Source organism: Coregonus lavaretus (assembly GCF_964263955.1).
Source record: "Coregonus lavaretus genome assembly, chromosome: 1".
Lineage (NCBI taxonomy): Eukaryota > Metazoa > Chordata > Actinopteri > Salmoniformes > Salmonidae > Coregonus > Coregonus lavaretus.
In genome coordinates, this window is record NC_139988.1 from 88,431,399 (window position 1) to 88,446,156 (window position 14,758).

Here is a 14,758-nt window from a genome sequence, read left to right on the forward strand (position 1 = left end):
AGAGGGGGGGAGGGGAAAGATCCAGGGGGAGAGAAGGCCTGGAGGGAGAGAGAACCTGAGAGGGGAAGGAGCCAGGGGGAGGGAAGGCATGGAGGGAGAGAGAACCTGAGACCTTTGCTCTGTCATATCCTTATAATATCCTTCTAGGAGCATCTTTAATCCAAAGAGAAACCAGCTCATTTAGATTATACAGTGGGGAAAAAAAGTATTTAGTCAGCCACCAATTGTGCATGTTCTCCCACTTAAAAAGATGAGAGGCCTATAATTTTCATCATAGGTACAGGTCAACTATGACAGACAAAATGAGAGTTTTTCTCTCCAGAAAATCACATTGTAGGATTTTTTATGAATTTATTTGCAAATTATGGTGGAAAATAAGTATTTGGTCAATAACAAAAGTTTCTCAATACTTTGTTATATACCCTTAGTTGGCAATGACACAGGTCAAACGTTTTCTGTAAGTCTTCACAAGGTTTTCACACACTGTTGCTGGTATTTTGGCCCATTCCTCCATGCAGATCTCCTCTAGAGCAGTGATGTTTTGGGGCTGTCGCTGGGCAACACAGACTTTCAACTCCCTCCAAAGATTTTCTATGGGGTTGAGATCTGGAGACTGGCTAGGCCACTCCAGGACCTTGAAATGCTTCTTACGAAGCCACTCCTTCATTGCCCGGGCGGTGTGTTTGGGATCATTGTCATGCTGAAAGACCCAGCCACGTTTCATCTTCAATGCCCTTGCTGATGGAAGGAGGTTTTCACTCAAAATCTCACGATACATGGCCCCATTCATTCTTTCCTTTACACGGATCAGTCGTCCTGGTCCCTCTGCAGAAAAACAGCCCCAAAGCATGATGTTTCCACCCCCATGCTTCAGAGTAGGTATGGTGTTCTTTGGATGCAACTCAGCATTCTTTGTCCTCCAAACACGACGAGTTGAGTTTTTACCAAAAAGTTCTATTTTGGTTTCATCTGACCATATGACATTCTCCCAATCCTCTTCTGGATCATCCAAATGCACTCTAGCAAACTTCAGACGGGCCTGGACATGTACTGGCTTAAGCAGGGGGACACGTCTGGCACTGCAGCATTTGAGTCCCTGGCGGCGTAGTGTATATACTGATGGTAGGCTTTGTTACTTTGGTCCCAGCTCTCTGCAGGTCATTCACTAGGTCCCCCCGTGTGGTTCTGGGATTTTTGCTCACCGTTCTTGTGATCATTTTGACCCCCCGGGGTGAGATCTTGCGTGGAGCCCCAGATCGAGGGAGATTATCAGTGGTCTTGTATGTCTTCCATTTCCTAATAATTGCTCCCACAGTTGATTTCTTCAAACCAAGCTCCTTACCTATTGCAGATTCAGTCTTCCCAGCCTGGTGCAGGTCTACAATTTTGTTTCTGGTGTCCTTTGACAGCTCTTTGGTCTTGGCCATAGTGGAGTTTGGAGTGTGACTTTTTGAGGTTGTGGACAGGTGTCTTTTATACTGATAACAAGTTCAAACAGGTGCCATTAATACAGGTAACGAGTGGAGGACAGAGGAGCCTCTTAAAGAAGAAGTTACAGGTCTTTGAGAGCCAGAAATCTTGCTTGTTTGTAGGTGACCAAATATTTTTTCTCCACCATAATTTGCAAATAAATTCATTAAAAATCCTACAATGTGATTTTCTGGAGAAAAAAAATTCTCAATTTGTCTGTCATAGTTGACGTGTACCTATGATGAAAATTACAGGCCTCTCTCATCTTTTTAAGTGGGAGAACTTGCACAATTGGTGGCTGACTAAATACTTTTTTCCCCACTGTATGAGATACTGTCATAATAATCAATACAGTGGCTTACGAAAGTATTCACCCCCCTTGGCATTTTTCCAATTTTGTTGCCTTACGTCCTGGAATTAAAATGGATTTTTGGGGGGTTTGTATCATTTGATTTACACAACATGCCTACCTCTTTGAAGATGCAAAATATTTTTTCTTGTGAAACAAACAAGAAATAAGACAAAAAAACTGAAAACTTGATCGTACATAACTATTCAATTATGTCTCATCTGACCAGAGTATCTTCTTCCATATGTTTGGGGAGTCTCCCACACGCCTTTTATTCTTTAAGCAATGGCTTTTATCTGGCCACTCTTCCGTAAAGACCAGCTCTGTTGAGTGTACGGCTTAAAGTGGTCCTATGGACAGATAGTCCGATCTCTGCAGTGGAGCTTTGCAGCTCCTTCAGGGTTATCTTTGGTCTCTTTGTTGCCTCTGATTTAATGCCCTCCTTGCCTGGTCTGTGAGTTTTGGTGGGCAGCCCTCTCTTGGCAGGTTTGTTGTGGTGCCATATTCTTTCAGTTTTTTAATAATGGATTTAATGGTGCTCCGTGGGATGTTATTTATTTCATTTCACTTTACTAATTTGGACTATTTTGTGTATGTCCATTACATGAAATTCAAATAAAAATCCATTTAAATTACAGGTTGTAAAGCAACAAAATAGGAAAAACAACAAGGGGGATGAATACTTTTGCAAGGCACTGTAGGTATACTACGTGACCAAAAGTATGTGGACACCTGCTCGTCGAACATCTCATTCCAAAATCATGGGCATTAATATGGAGTTGGTCCCCCCTTTGCTGCTATAACAGCCTCCACTCTTCTGGGAAGGCTTTCCGCTAGATGTTTGAACATTGCTGCGGGGACTTGCTTCCATTCAGCCACAAGACTATTAGTGAGGTCAGGCACTGATGATGGGCGATTAGGCCTGGTTCGCGGTCGGCGTTCCAATTCATCCCAAAGGTATTGAGGTCGGGGCTCTGTGCCGGCCAATCAAGTTCTTCCTCTGTGGTCCTCTGTAGCTCAGCTGGTAGAGCACGGCGCTTGTAACGTCAAGGTAGTGGGTTCGATCCCCGGGACCACCCATACACAAAAAATGTATGCACGCATGACTGTAAGTCGCTTTGGATAAAAGCGTCTGCTAAATGGCTTATTATTATTATTATTATTATTATTATTATTATTATTATTATTATTATTATTCCACACCGATCTCAACAAACCATTTCTGTATGGACCTTGCTTTTTGCACCGGTGCATTGTCATGCTGAAACAGGAAAGGGCCTTCCACAAACTGTTGCCACAAGGTTGGAAGCACATAATGGTCTAGAATGTAATTGTATGCCGTAGCATTAAGATTTCCCTTCACTGGAACTAAGGGGCCTAGCCCGAACCATGAAAAACAGCCCCAGACCATTATTCTTCCTCCACCAACCTTTACAGTTGGCACGATGCATTCGGGCAGGTAGTGTTCTCCTGGCATCCGCCAATCCCAGATTCGTCCATTGGACTGCCAGATGGTGAAGCGTGATTCATCTCTCCAGGGAACGCATTTCCACTGCTCCAGAGTCCAATGGCAGCGAGCTTTACACCACTCCAGCCGAAGCTTGGCATTGCGCATGGTGATCTTAGGCTTGTGTTCAGCTGCTCATCCATGGAAACCCATTTCATGAAGCTCCCGACGAACAGTTATTGTGCTGACGTTACTTCCAGAGGCAGTTTGTAACTCTGTAGTGAGTGTTGCAACCGAGGACAGACGCTTTTTATGCACTTCAGCACTCGGCGGTCCCGTTCTGTGAGCCTGAGTGGGCTACCACATCACGGCTGAGCCGTTGTTGCTAATAGACGTTTCCACTTCACAATAACAGCACTTACAGTTGACTGGGACAGCTCTAGCAGGGCAGAATGTTATGAACTGACTTGTTGGAAAGGTGGCATCCTATGACGGTGCCACGTTGAAAGTCACAGAGCTCTTCAGTAAGGCCATTCTAATGCCAATGTTTGTGTGTGGAGATTGCATGGCTGTTTGCTCAATTTTATACCCCTCTCAGCAACGGGTGTGGCTGAAATAGCCGAATCCACTAATTTGAATGGGTGTCCACATACTTTTGTATATATAGTGTATAAATATATTGGCTCTGGAAGTGGACTGGGCCTACAGTATATTGAGAACATGACTTTGATGATTAATATGTTTTTTTCATGGAACATGAACCCTGTGGCAGTATTATGAAACACTAATCAGGGGTCCATTCGTTGCTCTGCAGTGCTCAAACCTAGTTCGTCAAGAATTGATTAACAAACTAGAAAAACACATAAACCTTGGACTTAATTGGTGTCTCGATGACGTATACAATTAGAAACAAATATTTCAAAAAATGAGTGTTAGGAGCCCCATCAACATTCCAGAACAAATAACAGAACTCAGTAACATAAACAATGAAACTCAATAATCATTATTAACAATTCCCTGCCATTATTATTGTGGTCAATTATATTTATTTTGCTAAGTCATAGTTGGAAAATTAATTTGGGTGACTGACAGGTATGAGGGCAGGTTTGAAGGGCTCGTTAGAACAGATTTAAATACCAGAGTCCTGCAATTACTGGGCTATTTCCAGAACTTGAGAATATTCCATTAGGCCACATCTTTACTTTTGTTTGAACTCGCTCTGATTTGTGAACTCTACACCTCACAGTAACGTCTGTAACGGACCCTGAATCAGCCTTCAGTATTATGATTACACATTTACACAAGGACAAAAAAAATCACTTTCACAACAGAGAACGAGGCCTACAGTGGGACGATCCTGTTTATTTGGTTATGCAGAATTAGGAAAATAAACCTGGTAATGGTGCGTTTACCAAGAGAAAACAGTTGCTTCTCACTGCCTAGGCATTGTTGCTGTCAGAGACCCATGGTCAGACTGGTAGGCTAAATGTGGTGATGATGTGACGCTCTCTGCTAAGCATCCTCATATTGTTTTACGTCACATTTATAGTTGTTGTTGCAACAATATTTGGTCTTCATAGATGAGACTGGATTAAATATATACAATTTATGTAGCGCTTTTCTACCAGCTGTTCAAAGCGCTTTGGAGGCCAAACGCACCTCATCCACATTCTCTGTTGTTTGACGTTTGCGTTTGTAGTTGATATGTTGTTGCAACAATTGGTTTTCATAGATGAATCGTGAACAGACGAGAAAGGTTACCTGGACATTCATAATCTCTAGATAGCTTGCTCAACCTCTAAACTTAAAACAACTGTCTTAATATTGGTGTTCATTGGTGATGTCAGCATGCCATTACCAGGTACAGTGCCTTGCAAAAGTATTCATCCCTCTTGGCGTTTTTCCTATTTTGTTGCATTACAACCTGTAATTTAAATTGATTTTTATTTGGATTTCATGTAATGGACATACACAAAATAGTCCAAATTGGTGAAGTGGAATGACAAAAAATTCAAAAAAATGAATAACGGAAAAGTGGTTTGTGCATATGTATTCACCCCCTTTGCTATGAAGCACCTAAATAAGATCTGGTGCAACCAATTACCTTCAGAAGTCACATAATTAGTTAAATAAAGTGTGCAATCTAAGTGTCACATGATCTGTCACATGATCTTAGTATATATACACATCTGTTCTGAAAGGCCCCAGAGTCTGCAACACCACTAGCAAGGGGCACCACCAAGCAAGCGGCACCATGAAGACCAAGGAGCTCTCCAAACGTTGTGGAGAAGGACAGATCAGGGTTGGGTTATAAAAAAAATATCCAAAACTTTCAACATCCCATGGAGCACCATTAAATCCATTATTAAAAAATGGAAAGAATATGGCATCACAACAAACCTGCCAAGAGAGGGCTGCCCACCAAACGTCACGGACCAGGCAAGGAGGGCATTAATCAGAGAGGCAACAAAGACACCAAAGATAACCCTGAAGGAGCTGAAACGCTCCACAGCGGGGATTGGAGTATCTGTCCATAGGACCACTTTAAGCCGTACACTCCAGAAATAAATAAGCAAACACGTTTGGTGTTCGCCAAAAGGCATGTGGGAGACTCCCCAAACATATGGAAGAAGGTACTCTGGTCAGATGAGAATAAAATTGAGCTTTTGGCCATCAAGGAAAACGCTATGTCTGGCACAAACCCAACACCTCTCATCACCCCGAGAACACATCCCCACAGTGATGCATGGTGGTGGCAGCATCATGCTGTGGGGATGTTTTTCATCGGCAGGGACTGGGAAACTGGTCAGAAATGAAGGAATTATGGATGGCGCTAAATACAGGGAAATTCTTGAGGGAAACCTGTTTCAGTCTTCCAGAGATTTGAGACTGAGACGGAGGTTCACCTTCCAGCAGGACAATGACCCTAAGCATACTGCTAAAGCAACACTTTAGTGGTTTAAGGGGAAACATTTAAATGTCTTGAAATGGCCTAGTCAAAGCCCAGACCTCAATCCAATTGAGAATCTGTGATATGACTTAAAGATTGCTGTACACCAGCGGAACCCATCCAACTTGAAGGAGCTGGAGCAGTTTTGCCTTGAATAATGGGCAGGAATCCCCATGGCTAGATGTGCCAAGCTTATAGAGACATACCCCAAGAGACTTGCAGCCTGTAATTGCTACAAAAGGTGGCTCTACAAAGTAATAATAATAATAATAATAATAATAATAATATGCCATTTAGCAGACGCTTTTATCCAAAGCGACTTACAGTCATGCGTGCATACATTTTTGTGTATGGGTGGTCCCGGGGATCGAACCCACTACCTTGGCGTTACAAGCGCCGTGCTCTACCAGCTGAGCTACAGAGGACCACCAAAGTATTCACTTTGGGGGGTGAATAGTTATGTACGCTCAAGTTTTCTGTTTTTTGGTCTTATTTCTTGTTTGTTTCACAGAAATATATATTTTGCATCTTCAAAGTGGTAGGCATGTTGTGTAAATCAAACATTCATTGTCTACATTCATTACCATGACATCAGCTATGGAGCATAGTTAGCTTCATGTCTACATTTATTACAATGACATCATCTCCTTTAGTTAACACTATCAACGTTTCGCTCTACTCTGGGAATTCAAATCAACGCTATATTGGCTACTTTCAATGTAAAATACAGAAACAACATGAACTATGCAAGAGATTTTATTGTAGGCAGAACGCATCGAAGTAGGATTCTATTGCATTGACCGGCACGACTCTGACCTGTGCACCATAACCAATCAGAGCTATAGTAGGCCTATATTCAAATAGCCATTGCCATATATGGATATGTGCCATTCACTTTGAACTGGACTGTGTTTGTAGCATGAGTGGCCATGAGTAGATGTGCTTGTTTTGAGATCAAAGCGAGAGCTGCATGTAGCCACCTGTTCGCATTTTGTTCATATTCTTTGCTAGTTAGTGAGTTATTAGCCCAGTTATAGCTAATTTCTAGTCAACAATGGGGGAGCGGTTGCTTCCTACAAGAGAACAACATTTGTGCATTTCTAGCTATATTTGAAAAGCGAGTCGGGTAAAGAGCATTTTTATGTCTTAAAGGGGAAGTGTTGTATTTTGAGACGGTCTTGAATAAGCTAAGTAGCCAATAGGCAGAGGGTAGTATAATTTGTCTGATTCTCTGTAATAATGGTATGTGAATAATAATGAATTTTATTTTGTAAAGTGGTTTCTTGCATCAAATAACACAACATTTAAAGTCACCTTGTCTGAAGGACAAGTGGATAAACAGGTAAACCTCTTAAGGATCGGACCCTTTTTATCAATTGTCGCCTAAAATGACATACCCAAAGGATATGCATATTCTTGATACCATTTAAAAGGAAACATTTTGAAGTTTGTGGAAATGTGAAATTAATATAGGAGAATATAACACATTAGATCTGGTAAAAGATAATACAAACAAACATTTTCCATTTATTTTTTTGTTCCATAATCTTTAAAATGCAAGAGAAAGGCCACAATATAAATTGCAGTTTAGGCACAATATTGATCTTGGCCGCAGTGTGTGTGCAAAGTTTCAGATTGATCCAGTGAATCATTGCAATACTGGACTATTCAGTATCAAGTCTACCCAAATGTGCCGAATTGGTCAATTGATACATTTTCAAGTACAGTGGGGAAAAAAAGTATTTAGTCAGCCACCAATTGTGCAAGTTCTCCAACTTAAAAAGATGAGAGAGGCCTGTAATTTTCATCATAGGTACACGTCAACTATGACAGAAAAATTGAGGAAAAAAAATCCAGAAAATCACATTGTAGGATTTTTTATGAATTTATTTGCAAATTATGGTGGAAAATAAGTATTTGGTCACCTACAAACAAGCAAGATTTCTGGCTCTCACAGACCTGTAACTTCTTCTTTAAGAGGCTCCTCTGTCCTCCACTCGTTACCTGTATTAATGGCACCTGTTTGAACTCGTTATCAGTATAAAAGACACCTGTCCACAACCTCAAACAGTCACACTCCAAACTCCACTATGGCCAAGACCAAAGAGCTGTCAAAGGACACCAGAAACAAAATTGTAGGCCTGCACCAGGCTGGGAAGACTGAATCTGCAATAGGTAAGCATCTTGGTTTGAAGAAATCAACTGTGGGAGCAATTATTAGGAAATGGAAGACATACAAGACCACTGATAATCTCCCTCGATCTGGGGCTCCACGCAAGATCTCACCCCGTGGGGTCAAAATGATCACAAGAACGGTGTGCAAAAATCCCAGAACCACACGGGGGGACCTAGTGAATGACCTGCAGAGAGCTGGGACCAAAGTAACAAAGCCTACCATCAGTAACACACTACGCCGCCAGGGACTCAAATCCTGCAGTGCCAGACGTGTCCCCCTGCTTAAGCCAGTACATGTCCAGGCCCGTCTGAAGTTTGCTAGAGTGCATTTGGATGATCCAGAAGAGGATTGGGAGAATGTCATATGGTCAGATGAAACCAAAATAGAACTTTTTGGTAAAAACTCAACTCGTCGTGTTTGGAGGACAAAGAATGCTGAGTTGCATCCAAAGAACACCATACCTACTGTGAAGCATGGGGGTGGAAACATCATGCTTTGAGGCTGTTTTTCTGCAAAGGGACCAGGACGACTGATCCGTGTAAAGGAAAGAATGAATGGGGCCATGTATCGTGAGATTTTGAGTGAAAACCTCCTTCCATCAGCAAGGGCATTGAAGATGAAACGTGGCTGGGTCTTTCAGCATGACAATGATCCCAAACACACCGCCCGGGCAACGAAGGAGTGGCTTCGTAAGAAGCATTTCAAGGTCCTGGAGTGGCCTAGCCAGTCTCCAGATCTCAACCCCATAGAAAATCTTTGGAGGGAGTTGAAAGTCCGTGTTGCCCAGCGACAGCCCCAAAACATCACTGCTCTAGAGGAGATCTGCATGGAGGAATGGGCCAAAATACCAGCAACAGTGTGTGAAAACCTTGTGAAGACTTACAGAAAACGTTTGACCTGTGTCATTGCCAACAAAGGGTATAAAACAAAGTATTGAGAAACTTTTGTTATTGACCAAATACTTATTTTCCACCATAATTTGCAAATCAATTCATTAAAAATCCTACAATGTGATTTTCTGGAAAAGAAAATCTCATTTTGTCTGTCATAGTTGACGTGTACCTATGATGAAAATTACAGGCCTCTCTCATCTTTTTAAGTGGGAGAACTTGCACAATTGGTGGCTGACTAAATACTTGTTTTCCCCACTGTACATAACTATAGAGAACATACAGAAATTATATGGTAATACAAAATGTAAGTTGACACACTCCCAGGAATGTCATACATGATGGATCATTAGCTTATACACTAACTTTCACACATCTAGATGGCCGGGCGGGGTGGGTGTGGAGCCAGAGACAGCAGGGGTTCAAACTGTAGAACCCAGTTCCTACATTTGAATATAAAAATTAATTTTATCAAACAAAACTATAATACATTTTATCTCTTGGACCCTTAGGATGACAAATCAGAGCAAGATTACTGAATGTAAGTATATTATTTACCTTCAGAGGTGAATGTATCAAACCAGTTGCCGTGATACGTTTTTTGTTGTTGTGCACTCTCCTCAAACAATAGCATGGTATTATTTCACTGTAATAGCTACTGTACATTGGACAGTGCAGTTAGATTAACAAGAATGTAAGCTTTCTACCCATATACGGGACACCGATCCCGTAGAGTTTAACGTCAAGCCCTGCATGTTTTTTTTCAAAAGTCTACATTGAACACCACACATTTGCTGCTAATGTAGGCTGAATGATAGAACAGCTATTTCCATGTTAAAATGTTATGGGATACATTTTTCTCCATAGTTTTTAATGGTAGGCCACTCTGGTAGGCCTACATTATGATCAAATAGCCACAGTAGCCTACTTGGCCACTGTTAAATCTGTAACTTAAAGAGGGAACAGCCTCAATGTTCACAGTAAACACGTGTTGGAAGTTGCACAGAATTTTCTAAAAGTTCAGGTTTGCGCTCAGCAGACATGAAATTTGCTTAGTGCCGAAAACAATTAGAGGGAACGTTGTTCATGAGTCTTCTCAAGTACCCCCTGTGGATAGGCCAACTACCTCCTAGTACCCCTGGGTGGGAACCACTGATCTATGGAGCATAGTTAGCTTCATGTCCTACATTCATTACAATGACATCAGCTATGTAGCATAGTTACAGTAGGGGAAAAAAGTATTTAGTCAGCCACCAATTGTGCACCAATTATTTGGTCACCTACAAACAAGCAAGGTTTCTGGCTCTCACAGACCTGTAACTTCTTCTTTAAGAGGCTCCTCTGTCCTCCACTCGTTACCTGTATTAATGGCACCTGTTTGAACTTGTTATCAGTATAAAAGACACCTGTCCACAACCTCAAACAGTCACACTCCAAACTCCACTATGGCCAAGACCAAAGAGCTGTCAAAGGACACCAGAAACAAAATTGTAGACCTGCACCAGGCTGGGAAGACTGAATCTGCAATAGGTAAGCAGCTTGGTTTGAAGAAATCAACTGTGGGACCAATTATTAGGAAATGGAAGACATACAAGACCACTGATAATCTCCCTCGATCTGGGGCTCCACGCAAGATCTCACCCTGTGGGGTCAAAATGATCACAAGAACGGTGAGCAAAAACCCAGAACCACACGGGTGGACCTAGTGAATGACCTGCAGAGAGCTGGGACCAAAGTAACAAAGCCTACCATCAGTAACACACTACGCCGCCAGGGACTCAAATCCTGCAGTGCCAGACGTGTCCCCCTGCTTAAGCCAGTACATGTCCAGGCCCGTCTGAAGTTTGCTAGAGTGCATTTGGATGATCCAGAAGAGGATTGGGAGAATATCATATGGTCAGATGAAACCAAAATATAACTTTTTTGGTAAAAACTCAACTCGTCGTGTTTGGAGGACAAAGAATGCTGAGTTGCATCCAAAGAACACCATACTTACTGTGAAGCATGGGGGCGGAAACATCATGCTTTTGGGCTGTTTTTCTGCAAAGGGACCAGGACGACTGATCCGTGTAAAGGAAAGAATGAATGGGGCCATGTATCGTGAGATTTTGAGTGAAAACCTCCTTCCATCAGCCCAGGCATTGAAGATGAAACGTGGCGGGGTCTTTCAGCATGACAATGATCCCAAACACACCGCCCGGGCAATGAAGGAGTGGCTTCGTAAGAAGCATTTCAAGGTCCTGGAATGGCCTAGCCAGTCTACAGATCTCAACCCCATAGAAAATCTTTGGAGGGAGTTGAAAGTCTGTGTTGCCCAGCGACAGCCCCAAAACATCAATGCTCTAGAGGAGATCTGCATGGAGGAATGGGCCAAAATACCAGCAACAGTGTGTGAAAACCTTTTGAAGACTTACAGAAAACGTTTGACCTGTGTCATTGCCAACAAAGGGTATATAACAAAGTATTGAGAAACTTTTGTTATTGACCAAATACTTATTTTCCACCATAATTTGCAAATAAATTCATAAAAAATCCTACAATGTGATTTTCTGGAAGAAAATTTCTCATTTTGTCTGTCATTGTTGACGTGTACCTATGATGAAAATTACAGGCCTCTCTCATGTTTTTAAGTGGCAGAACTTGCACAATTGGTGGCTGACTAAATACTTTTTCCCCCACTGTAGCTACATGTCTACATTCATTACCATGACATCAGCTATGTAGCAAAGTTAGCTTCATGTCTACATTCATTACAATGACATCAGCTATGTAGCATAGTTAGCTTAATGTCTACATTCATTACAATGACATCAGCTATGTAGCATAGTTAGCTACATGTCCCCAGGACCTACATTCTAATCTACATTCATTGTAATTATCAAAATTAATCAAGTGCATGAAAAAGGTAAATATAATGCTAGATGTCTAAGTTAACAGGCCAACAGGTAATTCAAGGTGTTTGAAGCTAATCGGAGTTTCTCATTGGTATGTCACACTCAAACAACAAAGTTTACCGTCTAAAAGCCAGCAGAGGTTTAACATAAACAGTTTACACTGCGTAACATAGAACCTTTGCACAGAAATGACAGTTGCTTTTAACGAAAATTAACTTTTATTAAAAATGTGCTCGGAAGACAAAAAGGCTTTGTGTCACCTACTGTATGGGTGGAGCTCAGATCAGCCAGTTCACTTTAGAGGCATGGTTTTGACCTTAGCTCAGGCTGAAGAGCTACAGTAGATATGTCTTACAGTAAAACCACTTTACAAGGGCACCAGAGAGTAAGAGTCCATCAAGAATTCTGGGGATTTTTACAGGATCCTGTGAGTTACATAGTCATGTTGATGTATACATTTTAAAGTTCAAGCTAAGACATCATAGACAGCCTACTGTTCTCCGTTCTCATTCACCTGTCACCTTGGTGTCCAGGCAGCACATGACGAGTAGAGTTCGCTGTATGTGTGATGGGCCTCCAACCATAGAAATATATAATTAATAGATCAGGCTTGGAACCTCTAACCCTGGCAATTTGACTGGTAAACTCATAGGTACACTCGCAATGACTGCCTGGTATTGTGATGCAATAATTCTGTGGTAATGTAGAATGTTCATTCAAATGATGCTAACTGATGTGGCTCATGCAATGGAATGTATTTGTTGTTATGTCAGTTGAGTTGAATCAACAAATCACAGCACAGATTGATGGGTAGACTTCCTATTTTTACTTCCTGCTTTTACTTTGTGCTTTGCTCCTATGGGTACACTCTCAATGGCCGCCAGTCCACCCATTATGCTATCATTGACTTGAATGGGGCCGCATGTTGTATACCTTCTATATCTCTCTCTCCCAACCTTCTGACCCTTGTTAGACACAGCCCTCTCAGAATACCTACCTGAGTTTGAGACCAGAGCCAATTATAGGGTGCAGGTTTCACTGTGACTCCCCAATGTTTGTTTCCCCCTCAGGAAACTGTACAGCTATGACCCCTCTCCAGTATCCATGGTTACACTCTGGATCACTGCCCCTGGCTGCTTCACACACACACACGTTGACGTTGTGGGCCACTAAACTGTAAAGGCTAAATCTTAATTATGTGCGCACATCCAGTATTTTTTAGGTGCTGGGTGAATAAAACGCTAAATCTAAAGGAGGAAGGATCTCTGATTTATGTTGGATAAAGCTGTTTTAAAGGTGTTCCCCAGGCAATGGTCAAACGCTGTTAGGAATTGATGTGATCTGTCTGATGAGAATCCTCTTTCCATAGATCTACATATTCAGACTTATCGCAAATGTAATGGAAACTCATCTCTCTTGATGTTTACATGATCAGTTAAGCTCTTGTACTATTTACATTATTCCATTGTCACTTCATCTGCTCAGCCTTTATGTGCTGATAACGGAATCTTCCTCAAGTTTCAACACCTCTCTCTCTCCTCTCTCACCCTCTCTCTCCTCTCTCTCTCTCTCTCTCTCTCTCTCTCTCTCTCTCTCTCTCTCTCTCTCTCTCTCTCTCTCTCTCTCTCTCTCTTCTCTCTCTCTCTCTCTCTTTCTCTCTCTCTCTCTCTCTCTCTCTCTCTCTCTCTCTCTCTCTCTCTCTCTCTCTCTCTCTCTCTCTCTCTCTCTCTCCTCTCTCTCTCTCTCTCTCTCTCTCTCTCTCTCTCTCTCTTCTCTCTCTCTCTCTCTCTCTCTCTCTCCTCTCTCTCTCTCTCTCTCTCCCTCTCTCCCTTCACTCTCTCGCCCTCTCGCTCTCTCTCCTTCATCCTCTCTCTCTCTCTCTCTCTCTTTCATCCTCTCTCTCTGTCTCTCTCTCTCTCTCTCCTCTCTCTCCTCCATCTCTCTCTCTCCTTCATCATCTCTGTCTGAGAGGATAAAGGAGAGAGAGAGAGAGAGGAGAGAGAGATAGAAGAGAGAGAGAGGATGAAGGAGAGAGAAAGAGAGGATGAAAGAGAGAGAGGCTGAAGGAGAGAGAGAGGGAGAGAGAGACAGAGACTCTCTCTCCTCTCTCTTTCTCTCTGTCTCTCTCTCTCTGTCTCTCTCCTTCTCTTTTTCTCTCTCTCTCTCTCCTCTCTCTCTTCCTCTCTCTCTCTCTCTCTCTCTCTCTCTCTCTCTCTCCTTCATCCTCTCAATTTCATTTTCATTTAAGGGCTTTATTGGCATGGGAAACGTATGTCAACATTGCCAAAGCAAGTGAAGTAGATAATAAACAAAAGTGAAATAAACAATAAAAATTAACAGTAAACATTACACTCAGAAGTTCAAAAAAAAGTAAGACGTGACATTTGCGCAAATGTTATGTAACCTCATCTCTCTTGATGTTTACATGATCAGTTAAGCTCTTGTAATGTTCAAATGTCATATTATGTATATATACGGTGTTGTAACAATGTGCAAATAGTTAAAGTACAAATGGGAAAATAAATAAACATAAATATGGGTTGTATTTACATTTACGTCATTTAGCAGACGCTCTTATCCAG

At 41.9% G+C, this 14,758-nt stretch overlaps 1 protein-coding gene across 1 annotated transcript in view; it reads left to right on the forward strand.

Moving 5' to 3' along the window:
* Positions 1-5,114: 5,114 nt before the first annotated feature.
* Positions 5,115-14,758, forward strand: part of LOC311134323 (myocardin-like) — a gene marked incomplete at both ends in the record, with an annotated part of 36,284 nt that continues 26,640 nt past the window's right edge. Inside the window, 1 exon segment of the mRNA XM_084167967.1 lies at positions 5,115-5,127. Within this exon segment, the coding sequence (XP_084024093.1) occupies positions 5,115-5,127 (13 nt within the window).